At 58.3% G+C, this 27,701-nt stretch overlaps 1 protein-coding gene across 7 annotated transcripts; it reads left to right on the forward strand.

Annotated features, from left to right (window-relative positions):
• Positions 1-260: 260 nt before the first annotated feature.
• On the forward strand, positions 261-27,240 carry CTTN (cortactin). 7 transcript variants are annotated; one of them, XM_005227317.4, is made up of 18 exons: positions 261-525; positions 4,171-4,267; positions 6,252-6,338; positions 6,472-6,545; positions 8,374-8,503; positions 10,855-10,965; positions 11,874-11,928; positions 12,768-12,878; positions 15,231-15,341; positions 15,895-16,005; positions 16,737-16,847; positions 18,831-18,886; positions 20,746-20,815; positions 21,437-21,585; positions 23,104-23,193; positions 24,594-24,735; positions 25,413-25,484; positions 26,210-27,240. In XM_005227317.4, exons 3-18 carry the CDS (start codon positions 6,252-6,254, stop codon positions 26,344-26,346), a joined length of 1,617 nt encoding a protein of 538 aa, XP_005227374.1. In that variant the 5' UTR covers positions 261-525; positions 4,171-4,267; the 3' UTR covers positions 26,347-27,240.
• Positions 27,241-27,701: the final 461 nt, after the last annotated feature.

Below are 27,701 nucleotides of genomic sequence, written 5' to 3' on the forward strand. Positions count from 1 at the left end.
ACCTAGGACTGTGCATGTGAGCACAATCTGGCCCTCCCACAGTGGGCGCTCCGTAAATTTACCCTTAAGCGTCATCTCACTTTTAGGCAGGCTCCGCAGGCGGGCACCGGGCGGAGCTCGAGCCTGCGCCAGCGGTGGGCACTGCCGGCGCCACGTGGACAAGGGAGGCCGCAGGATCCGCGGACCCGGCGGGGCGGGGCGTGCCGGCGGGGGCGGAGCCTCCGGGACCCGGATGCGGCCCCGCCCCCGTCCGCGGAACCGGAAGTGGAGCGGGGCGCCTGGGAGCTGCGGGCGCGGCGGAGGCTGGGCAGTGCCGAGCCGGACCGGACCGACCCCAGGCGGCGGTGAGCGAGCTCGGCCTTCGCCGGGCGGGGGAGCGGGCCGGTTCCCCAGCTGAGGTCCCCAGGCGCAGCCACGTCCCGAAACGGGAAGGAAGCGGCGGCCGCGGCGGTCTCGCCGCATTTCCGCTCGCGGTTTCGCGCGCGGGGGGAGCGCGGGCGAGGCTTCCCCGGGCTGGGGGCCGAGGTCAGAGAAGGGGATGGGCGGGCCAGGGGCTGAGGGAAGGGGCCGGGGGCTGAGGGGAAGGGGCCGGGCCTGAGGGAAGTCCTGGGGAGGGGGATGAGGTCGGAGAAAGAGGGGCGGGCTGGGGGAAGGGGAAGGGGTCAGGGCCTGAGGGGTCAGGGCACGCGGTCCTGAGGGGGCTTGGGAGGAGAGTCCAGGGCCTCAGGGGAGGATCTCCGGGCTTCTGGGAAGAAGGGGCCAGAAGGTTGAGGGGGGTGTGTAGGATAGGAGAGGGGCCCTACAGGAGGGGTGCAGGACCTGGGGGTCGGGAGGAAGGGGCAGGGGGCCGGGGAGGGGAGAGGCCGGGCCCCGAGTGTTTAAGGGAAGGGGGACAAGGGCCCAGAGGGTCCTGGGAAGAGCGGGGACCGCCGGGGAGGGGGTCCAGGACCTGGAGGGTTAGGGGGACGGGGCGGAGAGCCGAAAGGGTCTAGGGACGGAGAGGAGCCCTACCGGTAGCGGGGGTCCCGGACTCGGGAGTTCAGGAGGCGGAGGGCCGAGGGGGAGGGGCCGGGGTCTCCCAAGGGCAGGGCGGGCCGCTCGCTCCCAGCTCCCCGGCCCACACCTACGGGGAGATGTTGCAATCAGGTCAGTGGAAATGCAGCGACCGGCGCGGCAGCAGAGTTGAGCGGCTCTGGATTGGGAACAGCCCCTCCTCTGGGTGCGAGCTGGAAGTCACCTGGAAGGGAGTCACTCTCGTGCAAGCTGGGTGCTCCTGCAGAGGGTCTGGGGCGAAGGGGACAGGGCTTCCTTCCCGTGGGATCTGGCCGCGTCGGGCCCGGGGGAGCGGGGGTGCGGAACCCACTTCCCGCTGGACGGAGCTCTGAGGCGTCCCGGGCGAGCGCCCCGCTGGGCTCCGCGGTGACCTGGCCCCCGGAGCTCCATGGGGGCTTAACCCGCTGGGGCCGACCGCGTGATTGCCCCGCCGCCCCTCTGGCCGGCGCTGGGCAGGGCCTGACGGAGGGTGAGTCACCGCGCTGGTGCCAGAGGCTGGCCCGCGCCTCTCGGGTGGAAAGTGTTCCCAGACCGAAAGAGGAGCGAGGAGGGGTGTGCGGGGTTGTCCTGTATGCTCTGCTCCACATCCCCCTCAGTAACTGGCAGTGTGTCCCCAGGACCTTTTATTTGAAGCATTTTGAGAGACACATCTGTAAAAAACTTAACTTGGGAGTCAGTGGTGACTCAGATCTTCGGTCAGCACAGTGCAGCAGGGGCTGCGTAAGCGCACGGTTGAGAGAGACAGTTGGGAGCCCAGGGGTCTGCCCTGTGTTGCAGTGCGCCCGTCCTGGGCCCTTGTCCATCAGGCATCTTGTCTTCACTGTGCAGGAGGCAGGGGAGAGGGGAGTCCTCTGAGTAATGGTGGTGTGGAGAGTGGGCCTTGTGAGACCTGTTTTCTCTGCTACACTGGAGAGGGTGGGTGAATAGATGGCTAACTCAGCGTGGTTTCATCTCCTCAGAGAAACCTTATCGGCTTCCCTCACCCCCAGCACTAGGCAGCTGCTAGTCCCCTTTTTCTCTCTGTAGACTTAGCAGATCTGGCCACTCCTAGAAATGGGCCTGTATAATATATGGTCTTCTGTGTCCCGCTTCTTTCACTTAGTGTAAGATTTTTCAGAGTCGTTTATGTTGTAGGGGGTGTCAGTACTTCACTCCTTCTATCGTCAGACATTAGTAACATTCCATTGAGTGGATAGACCATCTGCCGCGTGCCTATCGTTGTATCACAAGGATATTGGGTTATTTTCACTTTGGGCTGTTAGGAGTGATGCTCTGTGAACAAGTTTTCTGTATACCTAGGAGTGGAGTTGCTGGGATATATGGCACCTCTGTGTTTAACCTTTTGAAGAACTGCCGGATTCTTTCATCTTACGTTTCCGCCAGCAGCATAAGAGCCTTGTGATTTCTGCACACCCTCCACAAACTTGTTTGTTTTTTGGTGGCCACCTTAGAATGTGTGGAATGGTATCTCAGGTCGGCTTTGATACGCATTCCCTTGATGGTTAGTGATACTGTCTTTTCACAAGCATATCATCCATTTGTATGTCTTTGGAGAAATGTCTGTTCAGATCCTTTCACCATTTAAAAATGTGGTTAATTGTCCTGTTTATTGTTGACTTGTAAGAGTTCTTTATGTATTCTGGATAGGTGATTTGAAAACAGTGTCTCTCATTCTGTAAATTGTGTTCACTTTGATAGGTGTCTTTTGAAGCAAAAAGTGTAAAATTTTTGTCCCGATTTACTTTTTTCTGTTTTCCCTTGTGCTTTTGTGTCACATCCAAAGTCTGTTGTCAAATTCGAGGTGATGAGAATTTGTGCTTGTTTTTTTCCTAAGAATTCAATAGTTTTAGTTCAGACACTTAGGTTTTTTGATCCATTTTTTCCCCCAGTTAATTATTGTGTGTGGTATGAGGTAGGTAGGGTCCAGAGGCATTATCTTTGGATCAAAAAAAAAAGGACTTAAGTTTTTCAAAGAGTTGTTTTCATGATTTTTTTTTTAATTAAAAATATTGAGAGGGAATAGATTATTATAGATTTTAGCCTGCCCTTGGGAAGGTTTTCATAGATGTTGGATGATAACTGCGGTACCTAGAATGTACTAAGCAACCTACACAATTTAGGATTTCTAAAGGCAGAATTGAGGAAGGCCAGCAGAGCATCTTCTGTCTGGTTGCTAATGCGTGCCAGGCCACATGTCAGCACAGACAGTGTGTGCCTGTGACTGGTCTGTTCTGGGAAGAAGGGGATTCTAGTCATCTGTGGTGTCTAGCAATGCCATGTCTAGTCAGGGCTGTCCTGTGGTCTGAGGGAAGAGCTGCTGAGCTGGTGGGTTGCAGAATTGGAGTCTTGGTCTTATGAAGTAACCCTGCCCGTTCGTTAGAGACGCAGCTTGCTTCTCCTTTGCTCCCCGAGTCAACATTCTTCACGTTCTGATAGCTGTCACTGCTCAGAGTTCTAGCCCCGCCATGTCACCATCCCATGGGGAGTGCTTCTCATGTGTACGTATATATGTGAAAGTGTGAGAGTGCTAGTCACTCAGTCACATCTGACTCTGTGACCCCGTGGACTGTAGCCCGCGAGGCTAATCTGTCCAGGAATTCTGTCTGCAAGAATATTGGAGTGGGTTGCCATTCCTTTTTCTGGGGAATCTTCCCCATCCAGGGCTCGAACCTAGGTCTCCCGCATTGCAGGCAGCTTCTTTACCGTCAGAGCTACCGGGGACACTCACACACATACACATATACATACCCAGAGTAATGGAATTTTATTGCAGAATTAGGATGAACCAGAAATGGAAAGCTCTCAGGATTTTAGCACACAAAATGTACGCTAGCAATTGAGGCAATGATTTCTGTCTGCATTAAGAAGAAATTTCATACAGTGGTAAATAGTTCAGAACTTTTTTATTTTCTGTAGTTTCTCACTGTGGCTGAAAGTCAGTTGAACTCTTTGGTTAGGGAAATGGAAATCTTCCCACCCTCTTTTCACATTTCTTTATAAAACCTTGTTGTGTTGGGGAGGATTTCAGAGCTATTCTAAAAGGATCTCAGCACACAAAGATTCGCCCAGGGTGCCTGTCAGCACATATCCTTCTTTTTACTCTTAATCTTTTTACAGACAGAAGCTCTCCCCAATGCCTGGGAATTCCTCGTTGGATTACTGCGTTTTCAGCAGAGTTTTGTGAGCGTCTCGCATCTGCACGTGGAGAAGAAAGGTTTGTGCACCATGAGCATGCTCATGTGCTCCACTGGGCAGTCAGGGAAACCCCTTTGACAAGGAAAGCGAGGGGTGTTCTCTCCCTAGGTTTGCAGAGATAGGGACGATAATTTTCTGGGAGGAAATTTTCTTATTTGAAAAATAAAGTCAATTTTGGTGTTGCCTGTGGTCTAGAAAGCGGAGGGGATTCCACACGACCCTGGAGTGGAGGACCCCTGGCAGCCCCCTGGCCCCTTCTTCCTCTTCCATGGGGTTGGGGAACCCATAGCCATGATGCTGGTGCGAGCCGGCCAGTGGTCACCTGCCCACAAGTGAGGCTGGCTTCCAGACGGGTGGAGAGTGGGCCCTGTGACTTCTGCGCCGCCAGCGTGGAGAAGCCACAGGCCAGGATGTGGCTTTCACCTTGGCCTTGGGTGGGGAGTGAGTCTCGTTGGAGACCCCGTCCTTCTGCATGACTGGCCGTCCCCTCACTGGCTGAGGAGACCATAGGCAACTGGAGTCCTGCGGGTGGGCAGCCCCTTCTCAGGCCAGCGTGGTGCCACGGGCAGTCTTGACTCGGGGAGGCAGAGGCTTCTGGCAGAGCGTTTGACTTTCAGGCAGCTGTGTCTCCATCTGTGAATGGGCACGCTGGTTGTTCCCGCTGCAGCTGAGCCTGGCCTGTCGGCTCTCGGAGACTGTGTTCAAAGCAGTTTGCGTCAGGGCGCTCCCTGCCTTGCTTCACCTAATTAGAGGGGAGCAAGGGTCCCGGTGGGACAGTGTCCAGGGGACTGTGTTGGTCCTGCCCACCTGGTGGCTCATGGTTCCCTGCCCAGGTGACGTGGCAGCACTCCAGTCTGGGAATCTGAGAGCTGTGCCCCTTGATCCCCCCTGCCACCACCTTGGACTTGTGACCTCGCAGAGCCGGGGGTGCAGGTGGACCCGCCTGGGGGGTTCTCAGGTCTGTGAAAGGCTCTTGTTCTGTCTGGGTCCACACAGAGCACAGGGAGTGTGGCCCCACCATGGGAGATGGGCAGTGTCCTCAGCTCAGACACCAGGGTGCGGGCTTCTGGTTGCGTGAAAACAAGCCTTCAGTTGCTTCTGGCCTGGGAGCAGTTTTATGGGGACTTCTGGGGAAAACAAAACCATTTTTCTCATTGCTTTCTTTTGAACTCCTGAAAGGCTAGATTTTGCCTTTGTAGTTATGGAGAGAGCAGTGTGGCTCGGCTGTGAGGCTGGGTCATTTTTCTCCGAGCTGATAAGTTAGAGTTTCAGGGCCTGCTGAGGAGGCAGGGCGGCCTGCCTCAGGGCTGCCCGACACAGAAGTTGGCATTCTGTGTGCCCTGCGTCTCCCCAAGCAGATGGCAAAGCAGCCCTTGGCTGATTGCTTGACTTGTCAGAGTCTAAGTTAAGAAAATCATTGTTAGGTTTCCAGTAATTATTTTTGAGTCAAAATGGATGCTTTGAAATAAAACCGTGATGCAACGGAGCAGACTTTACAGTTGGCGGTAGTGCGTTCCCGGTGGGACAGCACTGCCGCCAGGAGGCTTGGCTGGGGGCGGGGGGTCCCGCTGAGTGAAGCAGCACACGTGGCGTTGTTTATCTCCCAGTTTCCTCCCTTGAGTTGAAGCCCGGAATATCTCTCCCGTGCTTCTGCCCTTTGGCTTCAGTGCTAGAGCTCCCGTGTTAGGTTTCTTTTGATCCTTCCGGTGTCACTCAGGCACGGGGATCATGAGTGACCTTTTTTTTAAAAAAGAAAAATCTATTCGGCTGCGCCAGGTCTTGGTCGTGGCCTGCAGGAGTCTAGTTCCCTGACCGGGGATTGAACCTGGGCCCCTGGCATGGGGAGCTGGGAGTCTTAGCTGCTGGACCCCCAGGGAAGTCCCACGAGTGGCCCTCTTGAGCACGTAGCTCCCCGCCCTCCCTGTGGGGTCCCGGGCAGAGCGTCTGTGGGCCCCTGGGCAGGGCTCTGCCGGCGGCTGTGACCCTCAGCGCTGCCCTTCCAGATGTGGAAAGCCTCGGCCGGCCACACCGTGTCCATCACCCCGGACGACGGGGGAGCCGACGACTGGGAGACCGACCCCGATTTCGTGGTAGGAGCCCCAGTCTGCCCGCCCCTCCCGTCTCCTGAAGTGGGTCCTCCCAGGTTTTTGGTTTGGCGGGGGGTGGGGGCTGTTTCACAGTCCAGGGCGTGGGGGTGTACTCGTTCTTTATTTTCCTTTTCAGAATGACGTAAGTGAGAAAGAGCAGAGATGGGGAGCCAAAACCGTGCAAGGATCTGGGCACCAGGAGCACATCAAGTAAGAGACGTTCTCGATCTTTGTGTGACAGAGACATTCTGAACCGTGAGGGGCAAGGGGGCCTGCTCCCTGCTGGTGAGCGCGAGGGCCCTGCCTCTGCCTTGTCTGGTCCCTTGTAGTTCACACAGGAGGTGAGGACGAGGCCTGACGTGTATGCGTGTGTGCATCTGCACAGACGCGCTCAGTGGTTTAAAAATCTCACTGCCGGTGTCTCCTCTACTTTTAATTCTCCAGTCTGGTTTTTAAGCTTGTGGTTTTCATCCAGGAACATAGTTAACTAAGCTGTTCTCTCTGCAGATGGGAGGTTTCTAAAGCATGGGCTGTCTTTGAAGACTAGATCAGAAACACCCGTCCTTAATTTGTATTGTTTTGTTGCAGTGTTATTCTGTTGTTGTCAGTTGGATACCCTGAGCTGAGTCCTGAACTTCTTGTTCTCATGAAGGTCGAGATAGGAGAACTGCAAGAAGCAGGGATTGTCCCTGACTTGGCCAGTCTTAACTCGCCACCTCCGGGGCAGCTTGTTTGCTTGTTGGGAGGTGTAGCTAAAAGGGCCTTTGAGAATGTGCTCAGACTTTTCTCTCCGGCTGCGCTGGCCTCAGTGCGGACGTGTGCTCCCTTCCCCTGGTTGTGACCGCTTGGGTCGTTCACAGAGCACTGGTCTAGGCTCTAGGATCTCTGCAGTGAAATGAAGCTCCTCTGGGCTGAGAAGGGTTCAGCCGTTCATCCAGAAAAGTGGGTGAAGTCTGCAGTGTGGGCATTTTAGACACAAGTGTTCCTCCCTCCTGACTCGCTGAGCCCGCCGCCTCGCAGCTGTTCGGAGAAGGGCCTGGGACCGGTCGGGGGAGCTGGTGCTGGGAGCTGCCTCGGGTTCCCTGCTCTGGGGTCAGGCTGACTGCTGACCTGGTTTTGTCATCCAGGCCTCTTAGCCCTGCTGTCCCCCGTGGTTTCAAAACACGTTGGGAGGGCAGATCGGAGAAGAAAAGAACTCTCTCTGATCAGGCAGCCTGTGGGTGGGTTAGAATTCAGAGAACACCCAAGGCAGGACTGCTTCGGTGTCCTGAGGTCCTTCCAACGGTGCTTGGGGGCTGGTCTTCTTCCCCAGCTCGTCAGGGTCTTGGGAGGTGGCCAGGCCTGGTTGGTGTTCTAAGCCGCACGTCCGGGATTGCCGTCCGGATGTGGAGATGTGGCTGTGGTGTGGGGTGGCCCTCGGCAGCCCTGGGTGATAGCTGCCTGGCCTGCCTGGTTCTGGCTGCATCTGGTGATCTGTCCTGCTGCTCCTAGCGCTTAAAGTGAAAGTGGCTTTTACATTTTAAGTTCTGAAAGCCTCTCACTTCACCTTTGAATGGAAAGCCGGGGTGCTTCACATAGCGAGAAGCCGTCTGAATATTCCACGTCTCTGGGCTCCTGGCCTAGGGTCGTCCGGGTGTGCACCTGTGGGCTTTGTCTCCCATTTGCCTCTGGTGACGTTTACGGAGCTGGCTGTCCTGGGTCAGGTGTCTGGTGAACCCGAGGAGCTGTCCTCCACTTGGTGGAATGCCGTCCACATCGTAGCCCAGCCTCTGTAGGGACTTGGAGATGACTCACTGGGTGTGTTCAGACTTGCTTTTTTTTCCCCATTAACCTGTATCTGACTCTGAGAGCTGCTGAAGTTGAGGGCAACTGGAGGTGCAGTAAAGTGAATACAAGGGAGGCTGGGCTGGGGAGCCACTGGGGAGCAAAACCTCACAGATTGCAGAGATGGTGTCCTTGTCTGTCCTCCCAGAAAGCCCAGACGCACGTCTTGGCAGTCTGTCTGACTGATTTTTGTCTTCCATCTCTTCCTTCCAAGCATCCACAAGCTGCGGGAGAATGTGTTTCAAGAACACCAGACCCTCAAGGAGAAGGAGCTGGAAACGGGACCCAAAGCCTCGCACGGCTACGGAGGGAAGTTTGGCGTGGAGCAGGACAGGATGGACAAGGTGAGTGCCGGCCCACGTGGCGTCAGGGTCCTGGCGTGTTTGACCTCACCAGGGTCAGCAGGGTTGTCACTCAGCCCTCCCCCTCCATTGAAAAGTTGGGAGTCCACTTGTTGAGGATGAGATTTGCCAGAAGTCACCCTCTCTCAATTGAGCTTAGCTGAGAAGGGCTGCAGTTTCTGGAAGCTCTTCAGTTTCTGAGTTGCTGGGGAGGGAGTGGTGTGCTGGGAATCCTGGAGCTGGAGATAAGGTCCTCCCAGAGGCCGGCTCTGACCGGAACGGAGGCCCACAGGCGGCTGGATTGCCGCTTGGGTGTCAGCTGCGGTTCGGGCTGCAGCCTTAGTGGCTCCCATCTGCAGCCCAGAGCCGAGTTTCAGCGCCTGGGTTCCTGTCGAGGCTAGAAAGGCAGCCATCTGACTGCTGTCCTTCCGCACTTGGTGACCTTCAGAGAAGACCCTGGCCCACCAGGCAGAGGACAGGCAGGTCTGAGGAGGTGGGACTGAAGTTGAACAGAGCCGCACCCTTTGCTGGATCAGCTGGGGGCCGAGTCCGCCCTGCAGAGAGGACAGTAGACTGGGGCAGGCGTGCTGCGCGTGCAGTGACGCGGGCGCCCGTCTCCCAGGTTGGGCAGCTCGAGGTGTCTGCCTTACCGCTGTGCTGAGGTGTCAGCTGGGTCGGGTCCCTCTGTGATTCCCCCCGTCCCCCTTGTGCCTGGATCAGATTCAGCCCGGAATGACAGGGCTGGTCGCACTCGTGGGCCAGCACCTGCTTGAGAGAGGGGCGCCCCCACGACCAGAGTGTTAGCCCTGCTTCTCACAGTGCTCTGCCTGGTGCTGACTGTTTGATTAGAAATAGGGTCTCGTCAGTGTAAGACCAAGGCCAACCTGGGGAGAAAGCTGTTTTGATGAGAAAGTTGGGAGAATCGCTAAGCTTTCACTCTGGCCGTATTTTTGGAACAGTTCTGACTTCTTAGTGATGAAGAGGCACGCTGGGGGATCCTTTGGGCATGCTGCTGCCTCCCTGTTACCTTGTTGATGTTTTCTGGGTGAGACCCCCGAAGCTGCAGGTGGGTGGTCTCTGCCACGGGTTTTCTGAGGCTGCAGGGCTCTGGATCAGCTGTTAGCTGTGGGCATCGGATCCCGCTGGGAGGGAGAGAAAGTAGCAGCTCCGGACTGGAAAGTAAAGCTTGCTTTGCTCCCTGGCTGTGGAAGAGCGCGTGCTAAGCTGCCTACAGAGCTAGCTGCCAGCGCTGGTTGTGACCCCGTGGGGGTTGGACCCTGAACCCTGCCACTGAAGTTCCAGATAAACAAGCGGGAGAGGAGTTGTTAGTACGCTGGCAGGCCCCTCGATGGATTGTAGGAGGGCCAAGGTGGGCGTGGCTCCCTGGGGAGGAGCTGGGCTTGGATGAGCTGCTGCCTCGCCTGGCTCTGGGTCACGTGTAGGTCACCTGTCCTGTGTCCTCGGTGTCCACAAAGGTCCGTGACCCCTGTCCATTCTGCCGAGGGCGCCTGGAACCTTCCTCTGAGGGCCGGGCCTGGGTGACTTCAGCAGCCCGGGGCCGCTCAGACTTCAGGGTGTAAATATTTTAGTTGCTTGGCCACCACAGGCTCTCGGGCGGCTCCTGAACTAGCTGTATTGTCTTGACACAAAGCTAGGCATAGATTTTCTGTAAATGAACAGATGTGGTATGTTCCAGAAAGCTTTATTTACAGAGAACCTCGGTGTGGATGTGGGCCGCAGGCTCCAGCTTGCTGACACAGCGGAAAGCTCGGGGTGGACTGCTCGGTCAGCATGTGGCCTTGAGAGGCCACCAGACCTGCTTCCCTGACCGGGGGTGCTGAGCCGGCGGCAGGCCCCACCGCACACCTGGGCGGGCTGGCTGTGTGGTAGGCAGTGGCGCTGACCGTGCGGTGTGCCTGAAGCATGCCCTCTGTGTTCCGGTTTGAGCCCTGATTCCTGGGTCACGTGCTTTGACAGTGACCTCCTCCCACCTGAGGAGGCTGATCACTGCCGGCAGTCTTCTGGAAGCGGTCTCAGGAGTCGCTGGCAGGCTGCTGGCTCTGTGGTGCTGGTTGGGGCCTGGCCTCCTGTTCTGCACGCCCAGGCACCTCAGGAAGCCCCCTGTGGCTGGGGTTCGGGCGACTTCTGGGGAGCCTGGTGTGCAGAGGGTTCAGGACCACCTGACTGAGGGTGTGGCGATGCCCCTGGAGTCACCTCCCCCGGCCGGCTTCCAGGTTGGGTGGTTTTGTTCGTGTCGCCCACACCGAGCAGAAGTGCAGGCTGCCCCCGCGGGGGGCGGGTCCAGTGGGGCAGTGCTGGAGGGCGACTAACGCTTCACTTGTGCCCCTGTCCAGTCAGCTGTCGGCCACGAGTATCAGTCAAAGCTCTCTAAGCACTGCTCGCAGGTTGACTCCGTCCGGGGCTTTGGAGGCAAGTTTGGCGTCCAGGTGGACAGAGTGGACCAGGTGAGTGAGGCGGCGCGGGCAGCTGGCCCCACCTTGTAGACTGAGCTCGCTCCGGGTGTCTTCTGGGCATCTCGGAGTGGCGCAGAGGTGCCTCGGACTGTGGGGGTGCAAGGTGGGGGTCCCGAGCACAGGCTCCTGAGGCCCCGTCCGCCCCTTCACAGATGCTCTGAGATGATTGGCTGTTTGAGAGGCGAGAGAGTTTTCCCCTGGTTGCTGTAGAAACCTCCATGTTGGTGCCTGCTCATCGAGTGGCCCTGAGATGGCCTTCGATGTGTCCCAGGGGACAGTGGGGACTCCCTGTCCCTGCCTGTGTCACAGTGACAGAGGGCCCCCCTCACACCCACTTCCAGGGCTGTGCTGAGTGTCTGATGCTGTTCCTCTGGTTCGAGGCCCTGGCTCAGGGCCGGCAGCCCCCTCATTTTATGTCGTAGCATTGAGAGCTGCCTCGCTGATTGTCTGGGGTGGCCCCTGGGCTTCAGTGTTTCAAGGTGTGCAAATTCAAAATACTGGTACTTTGGGCATTAGTAGCTGCAGTTCAGTTCAGTCGCTCAGTCACGTCCGATTCTTTGCAACCCCATGAATTGCAGCGCGCCAGGCCTCGCTGTCCATCACCAACTTCTGGAGTTCATTCAGACTCACGTCCATCGAGTCAGTGATGCCATCCAGCCATCTCATCCTCTGTCATCCCCTTCTCCTCCTGCCCCCAATCCCTCCCAGCATCAGAGTCTTTTCCAGTGAGTCAACTCTTCGCATGAGGTGGCCAAAGTACTGGAGTTTCAGCTTTAGCATCATTCCTTAGGAGATAAAAAAATAAAAAAATACCAATAACACGGTTCGTGTTTTTTAAAATGTCATGTTCATGGATCCAAACGTTGAAATCTGCATCTCCTCTTTTTCTGTAACTGCAGTCTGCCGTGGGCTTCGAGTACCAGGGGAAGACCGAGAAGCACGCCTCACAGAAAGGTGAGGTGGGACAGATGCAGAAAGCCCCCCTGCTTTTGAAGGCAGGAGTCCCTCGTGGCCTCATCCGGAGGGGTCGGGACACTGCCCTCCCCTCAGGCGTCTGGGGTGTGGTGTGGCGGGGCCCCCGTCAGGCAGCGAGTGGACCCGGGTCTTGTGTCTCCTCATTGCCTCCCTCCTCTGAGCAGCGTTGCCTTGGGCAGTTTGCTTGGTTGGCAAAGCAGACTCTCCCCTTAGGATAGTGACCAGAGCTGTTTCGGTGCTGATGTTTGCACAGTGTGCGAGCTGTTGTGAACACGGTGCTGGCTGGTCTTCATGAGCTTGTGCTCACTTGTCAGCCCTTTCTGAAATGAAAGCACATCGCTTCCTCAAAGCACTTGAGGTGTTTTTTGTGAGCTTGTTTGCTTACGCCTCTTGCAGGGCGGTAGCCGGCCTGGGAGCTTGTTTGCTTACGCCTCTTGCAGGGAGGTAGCCGGCCTGGGAGCGCTCTAGGGGCGGGTCCGTCTGGTCCACCCAGCCCAGGGTGTTGGTGGGCTCCAGTCTTTTCTAGAAAGACCCACGTGGCCATGTCCCTTTCTTCACACGCTGAGCTTTATTTGAATGGTTACTTTCCAAAGTGTGCCCGTGGCTCACCTCTGCCCTCCAGCTGTTGGAAGGGGCCAGACTGCAGGGACACCAGACGACGCGCGGCGCCCCATCTGACGGCGGGTGGCTCCTCGTGCCTCTTTGAACGTGCTCTTGTCTCCTGGTGCATTGCTGCCGACGCTTTGCTCCTGCTGCTTTTAACCGGAATGGCATTTTGCTCTGACACGCTTCTTCCTGCTGCCACCCTGTCTCCCCAGACTACTCGAGTGGTTTCGGTGGCAAGTACGGCGTGCAGTCCGACCGCGTGGACAAGAGCGCCGTGGGCTTCGACTACCAGGGCGAGACGGAGAAGCACGGGTCGCAGAGAGGTGGGCGGGCGGGCCGCTGCGCACCCCGCTGACTGTCGGCGCCTGCAGCCCCTCCTTGCTCGTGCGTTTACTCACACGAGCCCAGGGAGCTCCCTCTCCCCATGCCAGCCGCTTGATGTTTTATTTATACAGCTCTTTTAGCTTGAAGGGTTTGGACATCCCTGTTCTTACCTGGTTGGAGTAGGGGCTTTGTCGTCGTTTCGATGACTGCTCAGTCCTCCGCTGCATGGACACTGTGTAGTTCCTGAACTGTTCCTCTCTGGAAGGTGGAGTTGAGCTCATTTCCAGGTTTGGATGTTAAGAACTGACTGCCGTGGATATTCCTGTCCTGTGTCTTACGCACAAGAGTGGTTATTTAAAAGATGAGTTCTAGCGGTGGAGTCGCTGAGTCAAGCATGTTGGACTTAAAATTCGCTGGATGCTGCCAGGCTGTCCTTGGCGGCCGGCCTGACCCTCCTTTCACGTGGTGCCCCCGTTGGAGGTCAGTTACAGTGCTCTGCCCACTGAGGCGCGTGTGTGGAGTTGGACACATGGACCTGACCCTGCCGCAGAGGGTGAGGTTGGCTGCTGCTCTGCATGGTGTGTTTTATTTGGCCTGTGCGTTCGAGTTTTTGAATCACTGGTGACATAGGAACTGAGAGCTCGCATAGCTTTGTAAATCTCCAGAATTTTAAGAATCAAAAATGAAAGCCGCCACTGGCGGCACCCATGACTGGGCGTCTCTCAAGGGAAGGGCTGCTGGACTGGGGGTGTTGCTTCCCTTCTGCCCAAGGGCCCGCCTGCCCCGGCACTGGGCTGTCCCGCCCCATGCCGGGAGCACACCTGTCCGCCTGTGCCCTGTGTGCACATGCTCCTTAGGACCCGCTGTTGGATCCTGTTCGTTCTGCCAGACCCTCTCCCCAGATGCCCTTGCAGAAGAATAGCTCTGCCTCCAGGAAGCTGGGGAGCAGAGGCCGAAGCACCTGGAGCAGCGCAGCAGTCCTTGGCAGCTCTGGGCCTGCTTGGGTGGGGTTGAGTCCCCGCTCATGGGTCTGTGACAGAGCCTGCTGTGTGTAAAACAGCTGTCTAGTATTTATGGTAACTTAGCCTTGAGCGGAACTTGAGTTCCTAGAAGGTGCTCCATGTTGGTGCTGTCTCTGGAGGTGCCCCATCTCGTCTCTGCTGTAGTTGAGGAAGCAGGGTGACTTAGTGTTTGTTTAATTTTTGCTGCCTTTCCTTGCTGTGCGCGGGCTTTCTCTAGTTGCAGTGAACAGGGGCTGTTCTTGGTTGCGGTTCACAGGCTTCTCATCGTGGTGGCTTCTGTTGCAGAGCGCGGGCTCTCGGCGCTCAGGCTTCAGTCGGAGCAGCATGCAGGCTCGGTAGTCGTGCCGCATGGGCTTAACTGCCCTGCGGTGGGTGGGATCTTCCCAGACCAGGGATTGAACCCGTGCCCCCTGCATTGGTTTTGCCGGGACTGCCAAGGAAGTCCCTGCCTAGAGTGACCTAAAAGCTTGCTCCTGTTGCTCATCCTTGATTTCAGAAGCTTCACGTCAACTTGGTCTTCATGCCGTCTTTTGGACTAAAGGAGAGATGCTATAGTTATTCATTCACTATACGTGCTACTTTTTTCAGTTCTTTTGTGCATATAAATAATACTTTTAAGTGTTTTCCACATTTGCAATCTTAGAGTAAGCCTTAAAGATTTTTTATTTTTTCAATTATTTACTTACTTGATTGCTCTGGATCTTAGTTGCCGTGTTTAGGATCCTTATTGCAACTTTTGGAGTCCAGATCTCTGACCAGGGATTGAATCTGGGCTGCCTGCTTTAGGAGCGTGGAGTCTCAAGCCTTTTAGGAGCGTGGAGTCTCAAGCCTTTTAGGAGCGTGGAGTCTCAAGCCTCGACCCCCAGGGAGGCCCCCCTGGTGGTGGTGGTTGTTTAATTTGATTTATTTTTGGCTGCACTGGGTCTTCATTGCTGCGAGGACTTTTCTCTGGTTGCGGCAAGCAGGGGGCTGCTCTAGTTGCAATTGCATGGGCCTCTCCGTGCCGTGGCTTCTCTTGTCGCAGAGCGCAGGCTCTCGGGCGTGTGGGCTCAGTAGCTGGGGGTCTCCGGACTCGAGAACAGAGCCTCGGTAGTCGTGGTGCCCAGGCTTAGTTGCTCTGCAGAGTGTGAAATCTTCCCGGACCTGGAATCGAACCCATGTCTCCCGCAATGGCAGGCGGATTCTTTACCGCTGAGCCACCAGGGAAGCCCCCTTGGTTTGTTTTTTTGAGTGGAATGATAGCAGTCCTTCCTTCCAGACTGCTGAGGTTCCCAGCGTGCTTGCTGTTCCCACGGCTGGTGTGTGGACAGCGCTTTTTCTTGTCTGCAGATTACTCCAGAGGTTTCGGTGGCAAGTACGGCATCGACAAGGACAAGGTGGATAAGAGCGCCGTCGGCTTCGAGTATCAAGGCAAAACCGAGAAGCACGAGTCCCAGAAAGGTGGCCTCAGCTTAGCTCCTTCCCCAGCCAGCAGCTGTTAGTGTGCGGGGTGACCATCAGAACAGGCGCAGAGAACCAGAACACGACCCGGAGGCCTGAGGGCAGATGCGCTGTTAAACATGGAACTTGAAGACAGCACGTACAGACCAGCGCTGTTAACTTAGAAACCCAGCCCTCGGCCGTCTTGTAGCTCTGACACTTCAGCAGAGTGGCTGGTAACGGCCCTCAAGTCGCCCGTCTGTGTGCAGAAGAGCCCCCGCGGGCTCCGCGGTGCTGGTTGAACAGCACGCCTTGGGTCTTCCTTTTGGGGTCCCATCTCTGTTTATCCAGGAGACCCAGATTGTACCTGGGGGTGCTTTCTGGCCATGGTATGGGGAGGTCCTCTTAACAAAGGTCACTGGAAGTTTTCCCAAAGGTCTGGAGCAAGCTCACACACAGGAGCAAGCACGGGTTGAGCAAGTTGTGTGTGTTTAACTTTGTGAAAAACGTGCTGTCTTCCTGTTAGGCAGGCTGCCTGTTAATCCTCGATTGTGGCCTTTTGTGTCGTCTGCAGACTACGTGAAAGGCTTCGGGGGGAAGTTCGGTGTGCAGACGGACAGACAGGACAAGTGTGCCCTCGGCTGGGACCACCAGGAGAAGCCCCAGCTGCACGAGTCCCAGAAAGGTGCGTCCCCCGCGGCCTTCCGGAGCTCGGCTTTGTTCACAGGCTCTGTGCGCTGGGCCTCGCGGTACTTGGGTTGCAGTGTGTCGTGTCTTCCCTGGGGGGCGGGGAGGGTCCCTGTGCCTCCCTCGGCTTTGAAAAGACCCCTCCGCCTGTAGTGATCTCCTGGGGGGTTGCAGTGAGGCCTCGGTGCCCTGGAGCCCCGGCTGCCGCCGCAGTTTCCCAGGGGCTGCTTCTGCCCGCACGGGTGGCTGAAGGGGTGGCTCTGTGCTCCCAGCCAGGAGGCGGGCTGTGTCCCCCGGGAGAGTGGCTGCCAGAGCCCGGCTCGCGCCCTCCCAGGCGGCGGGTCCAGAGCGGGGCTGCCCCAGGGCTGGGGACAGGTCACATGTGTGACGTATCTCTCACGTGTGCCGAGATACGTGCTCTTGTCTGCAGTGCAGGCAGGACCCTTGGATGAATCTCGGAGCCTGGAGTGGCTCTTCCCAACCAGCTCATAGACAGGTCCTAGCCTGCTTTCGGGCCGTGGCTGACCCGTTCAGATTTCATTTGTCCTTCAACCTCTTGAGCCCTTGTGACCATCGGTGATGCCAGGAGCTGGCTCTGTGGCTCCCTCACTCAACAGGGCTCTCGTTTTCTCGAAGCAATGTGTTTGATTCCTGCAAACCTTCTACGATTTTAACCAAACTTGTTTCCTCTCTTGGTTGTTTTCTCCATGGTCACCTGTGGATTTTCAGATTATAAGACTGGTTTCGGAGGCAGATTTGGTGTTCAGTCCGAGAGGCAGGACTCCTGTGCTGTGGGGTTTGATTACAAGGAGAAACTGGCCAAGCACGGGTCCCAGCAAGGCACAGTTGCTTCCCAGCCCCACCCTCCCCCCCCGCGCCCCCGCTTAGCGCAGACCTCAGGCTCGGCCTCTGGTCACCGCTGTCACCGCAGGGCTGGGCTCTCCCCACACTGCTCTGCGGAGCGGACCCCCTGCGCACTCTCTTCCCCACTCACTTTCTTCTCACCTGTAACCTCTGGGGTGTATGCTTGGTAAAAGGGAGTGTGAACTGCAGGTGACTGGTCTCTGGAGCGGGTGCCTGGCCTCCCTCGGCCTCCCCCGGCAGCTCTCGCTGTTGACACGGGTACTGTGACTGGAATAAGCCACCTTCCTGCCTCTGAGGCTGGGAGAAATGTGTTCAGTTGAGTGTGATTACTGGGCTTGGACCAGAGGGGCACAGGGCAGGCGTGTCCACTTGGTTTTGGGGTCTTACTTCTGGGGGTGTTCTTTAGAGTTTTGTTTTTCGATGACCCTGTCTGCATTTAACTCCTTCACAACGAAGCAGAAAGTAGGTACAGGAAGCCGGAATCACAGGGAGTTCTGAGTGTGTGCTCACACACAGGAAGCAGGAATCACAGGGGGTTCTGAGTGTGTGCTCACCCACAGGAAGCAGGAATCACAGGAGGTTATGGGTGTGTGCTCACACACAGGAAGCAGGAATCACGGGATTCTGAGTGTGTGCTCACACACAGGAAGCAGGAATCACAGGGGGTTCCGAGTGTGTGCTCACACACAGGAAGCAGGAATCACAGGGGGTTCTGAGTGTGTGCTCACACACAGGAAGCAGGAATCACAGGGGTTCTGAATGTGTGCTCACACACAGGAAGCAGGAATCACAGGGGATTCTGAGTGTGTGCTCACACACAGGAAGCAGGAATCACAGGGGATTCTGAGTGTGTGCTCACCCACAGGAAGCAGGAATCACAGGGGATTCTGAGTGTGTGCTCACCCACAGGAAGCAGGAATCACAGGGGATTCTGAGTGTGTGCTCACCCACAGGAAGCAGGAATCACAGGAGGGTCTGGGTGTGTGCTCACACACAGGAAGCAGGAATCACAGAGGGTCTGGGTGTGTGCTCACACACAGGAAGCTGGAATCACAGGAGGGTCTGGGTGTGTGCTCGCACACAGGAAGCAGGAATCACAGAGGGTCTGGGTGTGTGCTCACACACAGGAAGCAGGAATCACAGGGGGTTCTGAGTGTGTGCTCACACACAGGAAGCAGGAATCACAGGGGTTCTGAGTGTGTGCTCACACACAGGAAGCAGGAATCACAGGGGATTCTGAGTGTGTGCTCACACACAGGAAGCAGGAATCACAGGGGATTCTGAGTGTGTGCTCACACACAAGAAGCTGGAATCACAGAGGTTCTGGGTGGTGTTGGGAGTCCAGATGAAGATGTGCTTATGCTCAGCGCAGTTCCCTCAGGGCCTGGACACGCAGTTGGCCGGGTGTTGTGTCCTGAGAGGCCCTCAGCCCGTGTTCAGGGAGGGAGGCAGAGAATCCCCTGGGGCTGACCCCGCAAACCACACGGACGTGGCCTTGGCCGTGTGTGGCGTTGGTGCTGCACGGTGCTGTGACCGTCTCGTGGGCCTGTGTGGCTGTGGCCTAAGTGGGGCTGATAGACGTCCATGGGAGTTTCCTCTCTTTCAAAAGAACAAGAGAAACCGCACCTCAGAGCCTCTCTTTAAAGCTGGGTAGGGCAGGATGCAGCAGCGGGCGAGGCTGGGTGGAGGCTGTTGGGAGGTGCGCCCTGCCTGCCGCCCACGCCCGCACCCTTGCCCCGGGAGCACGCGGAGCATGCCCACCGCTTCCTTGCCCTCCCCTGCTTGCCGCCGGGACCCCGGGTGGAGGCGCACTTGCCTCGCGGGCAAGGGCTCGGGGTGCCGGGTCCTTGCTTGCATTGCTCTGCGCGCGCTTTCCGGGGTGTCCGCGTCTGCATGCACCTGCTGTCGGTGGCCGCTGGTCCTCAGCCCGGGGCTGAGTGCCGTGTCGTCACGTTGCAGACTACTCCAAAGGATTCGGCGGGAAGTACGGGGTGCAGAAGGACCGGATGGATAAGGTGAGTGCTCCTCCTCCTGGCTCGGTGTGTCCTGCCGAGGGCTGGGGGTCGGCCACTGTTCCGTGGTGGTCTTTGGCCCCTGGGGGCATGCCTGGCACATCTTTGAAAAGCTCCCCAGGCAGGTGTGTGTCATCCCCGTGGCGGTGGGGGTAGCTGACCCAAGCACTGGGCTTCCCTTCCAGTGTCCCTGGGTCCTCTCCTGGACTTCCAAGGCTGCACGGTGGGGTGGGTATGGTCCCTGTCGTGTTGTAGAGCGGGGCCTGGGGCCCATGGCCAGGTGGCTGTTGGTGCTGAAAGTGCTGAGCTTGAGCCGCGCTGGGAGCGGAGCTCCTTGGTTACTCTGGCCACCTGGTGGTGGCTGCGTCTTGGAGAAGGCTGCTCCACCATGTTTCTGTCACTGCAGGGGCTTGTGGCAGTCTACCCAGAGCCAGCGTGACCACAGGCTCCGCTTTCAGCTCTCCCAGGGGCGCCCTCCTGACCCGTCTAGGGTCTCCGTCAGCCAGTCCTCAGCACGTCAGATGGTTGGGGGTCTAGTCTAAACTCCAGGGCATCGGAGGGGCGGACCTGTGAGCTGTGCGGGGCCGCCCCCACCCGGCACCTGTCGGCTCAGTGGCCGGAGGTTGCGGCTGCCCTGCCCGTGGGAGTCTGGACGAGCGGGCCTGTCCCCGCCGAGTTCCCTTCCCCCAGGCTTCTGGCTGACCCCTGGGGCCCCGTCTCCTGAGTGTGTGTGGCCCCGGGCGCGGGGCTCTGGCCGCGGACGGTGTCCTGACGAAGCAGAGCTGGCGCTCACTGAGGCTGGGGGGCTGAGGGCCTGGAGACGGGGCACTGCGAGTGTGTGGGACACGGATGGGGTATGGAGCCAGCAACCCCCTGGCTGCAGGGTGGAGAGTGGGTCTCGGGGAACCTGCCAGGCCGTGGCCCCAGATAGGAGGCGGCGTCAGTGCTCTGACCACGTGCTTCTAGCCGGGGCTGGGGGTGGGTGCTGACGCCCCTGGGTGTAAGGGGTGAAGGGGAACGGAGCGGGCAGAGCCTCACAGGTGGTTGTCAGGGCTTCTGCTGGGCTAGGGAACTGGGAGGGCAGGCAGGGCTGGTGACACAGCCTGGGCGGGCTGCCAGGCAGGGCAGGCAGTGCTGGTGGGGTGGGGGCCTACAGAGTGTGCGGGCAGAGGCCGTGTCTGTGGGATGACGGTGGGAGAGGAGACTGCGAGGGCGCTTGGCAAGGGTGGGGGCGCCACCGAGACCATCCTGGGGGCGGGGGGAGGCCGTGTTCTCTCCCCACACAGCAGAGGCCTCTGGGCTCCCTTGTAAACACTGGGTCTCCTTGGTGGTGAGCGCTCAGGGAGACATGCTGGGTTTATGGTCGTGAAGATGGGATGTTAGTTTTTCTGCCCGTTTTGAAGTTTTCTCGAATTCGAGAGGAAGGTGCAGAGATTTCCCATGTGCTCCCCAACACACACCCCTCGCCGTGAAGCTGTGTTGAACCTGTGTCTCAGGTCGCCCACGGCCGGGGGCGGCGTTGGGGCTCACCTCTGGGCTGTGCGTCCTGCGGGTCTGGATGAGCGTGGATAACATGTGTTCGCCACTCTACACTCTGCAGTTTTCACTGCTCTAAACCCTTGGCCCTGCTGACTCCCCCACACATGCGTCTCTTCTCTGACGCTGATTCTGGGGTCACCAGCCGGGGTGAGTTGGCACACTTTCTGTGTCTCCGTTAGTGTGTGGGCTGGTGAGATCTGTAGGCCTGGGCTGGTTCCCTGGGAGGATCTGGGGCCAGCTTAGCACCTGTGCAGGTTCAGCAGCTCTGCTGGCCGCAGGGGAGGGGACCTGAGCCCTCCTGACCCCTGCTTGTGTCTCGGCAGAATGCCTCCACCTTTGAGGACGTTGCCGCGGTGTCCTCGTCTTACCAGAAGACTGTCCCTGTTGAAGCAGGTGAGTCCTGGCAGCCCTGAGGGCTTTCCCAGGAGAAATTTTGTGCAGCGGTGTTGCAGGGTGGTGCTGAGGGCGGGAGGAGGGTTGACAGGAGCCGGTGGAGCGTTGACGGAGAACCTGGTCATCTGTGGGTTTGGGGCGCGGCAGGTGATTACCTATCGTAATCAAAATTCAGGGAAAACCACGTCCCAGGAAGTGTCAGGTCAGCCTGCGTCTCACCCAGGGCAGGTGTCTCACCCGTCCGCCGGGGTCCTGGAGGGGTGCCCGGCCGTCCTGTTCCGTCACAGGAAACATCATGGGGGTGGAGCTCAGAGTCAGTGCTTCTGACTGTTCGATCGAAGGCCTCCCTAGGGGCATATCTTCCTCGTGTCTGGTGGTAAAGGACGTAGTGATGTTTGGAGCATGAGAATGTTCCAGATACAGGGCACTGTGCCCACGTTCCCGCTGCATGTGTGGCAGACACAGTAGCGAAGGCTTGTTCCTGGAGGAGGCTGGGCTGGCAGCCGAGGGGGTGCGTCCCTGCTCAGCCGGTCGGTGCCTGGGTCCCGGGGAAGGTCCCCCGGGCCAGCCCGGTGTGGGGGCAACGGTGGTGCTCTGGGTAAGTCTCTCCTTCCTCTGTAGTGAACAGCAAAACAAGTAACATCAGAGCGAACTTTGAAAACCTGGCGAAGGAGAAAGAACAGGAGGACCGGCGGAAGGCCGAGGCGGAGCGGGCGCAGAGGATGGCCCAGGAGCGGCAGGAGCAGGAGGCGGCGCGGCGGCAGCTGGACGTGAGTGCGGGCGGCGCCGGGGGCTGGGAGCCCGCGGGCCCTGCTCGCCCGTCTCCAGTCCGTGGGGTTATCGTAGACTCGGCGCCTTCTCGCACTGACGGTTTCAGCCACACAGACGGCCCAGGTTCTTGTCCCCAGACATGAGACAGCTGATCTGCCCGACAGCCCTGCTGACCCAGCCCAGGGTGACTGCCCGCCTGTCCTGCCCTGTGCGGCGGGCAGCACGTACGCCCTCGGCTGAGCCCGCGTCCACACGTCTCCCTGGCACTCTGTCCCCACCCATGCCCCTGGGGAGCCCGCCACCTCCTTGGGTGGAAGCTGGGGGACACAGGAGGAGTCCCCGCGAAGGAGCAGTCTGTGGGCTCTTGTTGCTGTTGCTTCTGGAGCCCGGCTCTGCAGGTTGCTCTGTGATTCTTTGTAGACTTTTTCCACGAGGGAAAGTAGAGATGGGAGCTGTGAGAGGTGAGAGGGACGGGGTGGCCCTTCTCCTAAAACCCTTCTGAGTGGACTGATGTCCAGTGGCTCTGCGCCAGTCCGTCAGCTCCTAGCCGGGCGGCTGGAGGCAGATCAGCTCAGGGAGCCACGGCCATGCCCTCGCCCGGGAAGCGGGTGTGGAAGCCCTCTCCCCGGCGGTGAGGAAGGGCAGAGTCTGCAGTAATGCCTGTGGTGCCTTACAGATCGTAAAGCTTTATTTAGCCCCGCAGACGTTGGCAGCTGGGGCTCTGAAGACCCCATCGGGGGAGGGTGGGGGCGGAGGCAGGCACTGCGCAGTGGTAGGGAGCGCTGGGCGGGGATTCCAGACGCCCTGACACATGCTTTGTCACACGTGATGAGGTCAGATAACTGCACACTCGTAATTACCTTGTATCTTTCTTAACTGCCAGGAACTTTAAAGCTCTCTCTCCTTCAGGTTTTTAGCTAGGCGTTTGTAAGTTTTTTTTTGTTGTAGGCCCACACGCCGAGGCATTTTTCCTGGTAGTTTGGTTTCCTTTTTATGTAACACCTTTGTCTTCTTATGACTCGGGAGTGTAATCCCTGCAATCTGATCTGAAAGATGCAGGAGTTGGAAGACTTGAGAAGAGAGGTTTGTGGTGGCGATCGTCTCTCGATTTTGCTTTTGAGGGTCTCTTGCTGTCCCTGCTGCCGTGTCGTCCCTCGCTGCATCCAGCCCTGTCCCACCGCCTCCCCTGTGTGAGCCCCCTCGGCACAGCGTCGCTCCAGAGCCCTCTGGGCCATGAGCGGCAGTCCAGAGGCAGGACACGGACCACATGCATTGCTGGGCAGGGGCCATGGATGCCTGACAGCCAGGTCTTGCGAGCGAGCAAGGAACGTGGGAAGGAATGTCTCTGTTTCCAGCCCTTCAAGGACACTCTCTACCTGGGGGTGTTCCTCGCGGGGGTTTCCAGCACCTGGAGGACTTGTGACCGTCCTGCTAGCGCAGACGACCGTAGCTTCAAAGCAGCTTTGCTTCTTCCTCCGGCAGCCTGAGAACGAGCTGACTGTGTCTCTGCGTTTCAGGAGCAGGCCCGGGCCCAGAAGCCCACGCCGCCCGCGTCCCCCACACCCCAGCCGGCTCAGGAGAGGCCACCATCGAGCCCCGTCTACGAGGTTGGTGTTGTCATTGGGTTTGCCAGTGACTCTGACTCCTGGAGACACCCTTCCCAGCCCAGCGCCCTGTGGACGGGGTCTCTGCCCGCGCTTGTCGGCGACCCAGAGGGCAGGCCTCCTGTGTGCGGGGTTCGACCCCTTGCCTTCCCCCGCCCTGCGGCGTCTCCTGACACCGGGAGCCATAAGTCTGCCTTTTCCCTCCCTCTCTCTGCCACCACTCCTCAGCTCCCCTCTCCCTGGCCCTTTCTCCAGAGTCCTCGGTCCCTAGTTCCTGCTCCTTTGATCCCTGGTCACAGAACGACCTCCCTATCCCGCCGCCAAAGGCCCCTGTGGCCCCCTCCCAGAGCAGCTCGGCCCCCACCGTCCACACCCACACCCCGAGCTTGAGTCCCCTCTGCCCCAGGGTCCTATTCACCCCCCGTCTCCTCATCACCTCACGTCGCCTCTCGGGGTGCCTTGCTGAGTCCCAGGAGCACACACTAGTTTGACTCAGAGGGGTCGGGGGTTGGGAGAGCTGTGGGCGGGGCTGGCCTTGCGGGTGGGGTTTTATAACTGATGCCGTGGAAAGGGGCCCTGTGTAAGCCCCCCCGCATGCCCCACAGCCGGGCCAGCCTCCCTGAACCACCTGATGGGCAGGGGGCTCTGGTGGGGGAGGCCGCCCCCGCACCACTGACCTGCTCAGGGTGGCCCCCCAGCGCAGCCGCTCCTTGCCCTCTGGTCTGTGCCCCCCGCCTCCGGGGGAACTGCCAGCAGGAGCCTGTCGCTGCTTTGTTCAGCTCTCGAGGGGCTCCGGTGTCTGGCCAAGGTGCAGCCGTCCTGCCCGCCTGCCCACACCCTTGCCACCCTCTGGAAGACTGGGGCCTGACTTCTGGCCCTTCCTAGAGCTGCTCCATGCGGGCACCTTGCTGCTCTGACCTGTAAGGGTGCCCCAGGCGCACCCTGGCCGGGCTGGTGGTCGGCTTGGGGCTGTCAGCAGAGCGCCCTTTGCTCTTGTGCGTGGCTTGGTGGTCACTCCCATGCCTCACCTCCACAGTGTTGGTGGGGATGGTACCTGCCATGCGCGGGCTCGTCTGCTCCAGGTGGAGGGCTGGGGTGCCGCCCTGGAGCTGTCGTCAGAGCCTCATAGGGCTGGGGGCTCTGGGGGTTTGGGGTGCCATGGTGGTCTGGGCCCGAAGGGGAGCAGGCCAGACCTGCCCCAGGAACTCACGTCTCTTGTGGCCGGCAGGTCCTTAGTGATGGTGGGACTCGGGGTCGGGGTGAGAGGGGATCCTGGGGAGGGGCCCCATCAGGATGCAGGTGACCCGTCTCCCCCCCGTGTCTGTCCCGTGTCGGCTGGGGCTGCCAGGTTTCCGCGTGCCTCTGGGAGGTGGGGCCACGGGAACTTGCCCTTGACTTCCCAGGACGCGGCCCCGTTCCGGGCTGAGCCGAGCCCCAGCAGAGAGCCTGAGCTGGGCTACAGCGTGGAGACCACAGAGTACCCGGAGGCCTACGTCTCGGAGGGCGTCTACGAAAGCACGGAGGCGCCGGGCCACTATCGAGCAGGTATGGGGCCTCCTGCGTCACGCCCCCTCCGCTGCTTTTCCTCTGCAAACCTCCCCTTTCCCGCGGGCTGAGCTGCCCCACCTCAGCTGTGGCCCCAGCCCTGGGGCCTTCCAGGGAGACCCCTGCCCGTGCGGGGGGCATTGAGGTGGTGGGCATGGAGGATGGGCTCCTGCTGTCGTCTTTCCCGAGGGGAAGCCCCGGTGTCCGGAGGTCACAAGATGGAGGTCCCTGGCACCCTGAAGGTGGAGTGGGTGGATGAGCGTGGGGTTCCCTTCTGTATGTCTGGGCCCGTTCCCCCTCGGGGAGTGACATGGGAATCAGCACGAGAACCTGCCCAGGGCAGAGCGCTCACCTCCCCGAGCACGACGGCAGGTGATCAGCTGTCTCTCGCTCGCCGTTCGTTTGTTCGTGGCACGGACGTTTCCTGACAATAGTGCTGAATATTTGAAATTTAAAAAATTATACCCTGACAACTGCCCCAGTCTCAACCCAGATGATCCCTTTGTGGGTTCGCTCCTTGGGGTGTCTCCTCTTGTTGGTATGAGGGGCAGGCGGCTCTCGGTGCCCTGGGGCCGCTGACTCCTGACTGGCGATTCCCGGACCTTGGGAAGGGCTGTCTGCTGGGAGTGAGCATGGAGCTCTGGTTCTCTCTCAGACTCGGCCCTGGTTTATTCTAGAGGAAGGTACCTACGATGAATATGAAAACGACCTTGGAATCACTGCCATCGCCCTCTATGACTACCAGGCTGGTGAGAAACCGCTGGCGGGCCAGAAGGAGGGCTGGGGGGTATGGGACTGGGGGCTTCCAGCAACTCCTCTCTCAAGAGTTAGGACTCTCAGAACACTATTTACAGTTTTTAAGAAGAATTTATATTTAAACAATTGCAAGGTTATAGAAAAGTTGCAGATCTTCTTCAGTCCCATTACATCTGGTCTGGGTTAGGGTTTTTTTTGTGTGTGCTGAATCTTTTAGCTGTGTGGGCTTTCTCCAGTTGTGGGGAGCGGGAGCTACTTTTCATTCTGATGTGAGGGCTTTTCATTGTCATGGCTTCTCTTGTTGCAGAGAGAGGGCTCCAGGGCACTCGGGCTTCAGTCTGCAGCTTGTGGGCTTCAGTAGTCGGGGCCTAGTTGTTTAGTTGTTCCATGGCACGTGAAATTTTCCGGATAAGGTGTCCAACCCGCGTTGGCAGACAGACTGTTGCCCACTGTGCCACCAGGGAAGTCCTGGCTCAGGGCTTTGTATGAAGGGCTCGGTTGGGTCTCTGTAGCTGCCATGTGCGTGCAGAGCCGCCCTCACTGAGCAGGGCAGACCGGGACCCCTCCACCCCTGTGATCCTCCACCCCAGCACCCTGCACCCCGCAGAGCCTCCGTGGGAGGCCGCCAGCTCGAGGGGCTGCTGGCGGGTCTTCCTCCTGGTGGTTGGCTGACCCAGAGACACCGAGGGTGACCACTGCTCTCTGGCCTCCTCCGCAGCGGGCGACGATGAGATCTCCTTCGACCCCGACGACATCATCACCAACATCGAGATGATTGATGATGGCTGGTGGCGCGGGCTGTGCAAGGGGAGGTACGGGCTCTTCCCCGCCAACTACGTGGAGCTGCGGCAGTAGGCACCTCGCCCCCGCCACGGCCGCGCCAGGCCTGCCGCCTCTTAGGGTGAGGAGGGGCGTGTGCACTCCTGCTTTTCTATTTAATACTTCTGCTGATGCTTTTGGAAATGTTTACGCCCCAGAACTTGCTAATATATTGTAATCATGTTTCTTGGAGGACCCGCTGATTGTTTTTATGCATTTAAGGCATTTTCTTTTTTTGCCAAATCGACTGTGGCGTGGAGCCACTTGGGTGACCTTCAGTCCCGAGTGCGGGTTGTCCGTGCCCCGCTGTCGGGAGGCAGGACCACCCCTGTGGTGGGGGCCTGGTCCTGGGGGGTTTGGAGAAAGAGGGAAGGGCCTGATGGGAAGTTAGCATTGCGGGAAAGCTCTAGAAAGCACTGGAGCGTTCTGGTCGAGTGGAGGCGCTGCTCCTGCTGTGAAGTCCTGCAGTGGTTGCTAGGTTTCGCAAAGCCCCGCCTTTCTCCTCTTGTCCTGGATGTTGCGGGAAGGCAGGTCCCTTCCCCCGGGGAACCGCAGAAACGCTTCCCATGAAGGGAGCAGTACTCTTTCTGCCAAAATAGTGTGTTAAACGACAGCAAAATGTAACAGATCGACTTGCCTGAGAATGTGAAGCGAACAAGCGTGAGCTCTCCTGGGCTGCTGTGGGGAGCCCGTCCCCCGGGAGGGGCTGGGAGGCCTGCTCAGCAGCCTCCCGAGTGACCCTGTGGAACTGCTCGGGTGTTGGGACCTCAGTGACCACAAGGGATGCGTTTTCTTTCCTGAAGTGCATTTGCTTTACCACGGTTAGGTTGGGTTTTATATGCAATCCTTGTATCTAAGTTTCTGTAGCACACCTTATAGGTATGGTTTTTTTAAATTAAATATTCAAAATAAACTTTTTTTGACCCACTTGCTGCCGAGTCGCTCTACATGTGGTCTCTTTATTCTCCGGTGGGGGTCGGCCTGGCTGTCAGCTCCCAGCAGGATAAAGCCTGGTGTTTATCAGCTCCAGAGCAACCAGGTTCCCTTTTGAAGAGGCACACTTCTTAAAGGGTACTTTTTTTAGAAGTTGAAATGTTTTAACTCTCTAATTGTCAATTATTTGCACAAGGATTCCATGCAAGATAGAAAATGCCATGTTTAAAACTCATTTCTGAATTACAGTTCTCAAAGTGAGTCAAGTGGTGGTTGCAGGGTAGCCAAAGGCATCGTTTTCCTGGGGCGCAGTAAGGCCCCTTCAGGAAGGAGGGTGGGCGGGCCTGGAGGCGGGGCACGGGAGGACGGGGTCGGGGAGAGTGCGGTGTGGCCGCGGGACACGTTCCGACGACACATCCTGGTTGCCCCGATCTGCTTCTGGTCCTGTCGGTTTCTGA

The sequence above is a fragment of the Bos taurus genome, chromosome 29, assembly GCF_002263795.3.
Source record: "Bos taurus isolate L1 Dominette 01449 registration number 42190680 breed Hereford chromosome 29, ARS-UCD2.0, whole genome shotgun sequence".
Lineage (NCBI taxonomy): Eukaryota > Metazoa > Chordata > Mammalia > Artiodactyla > Bovidae > Bos > Bos taurus.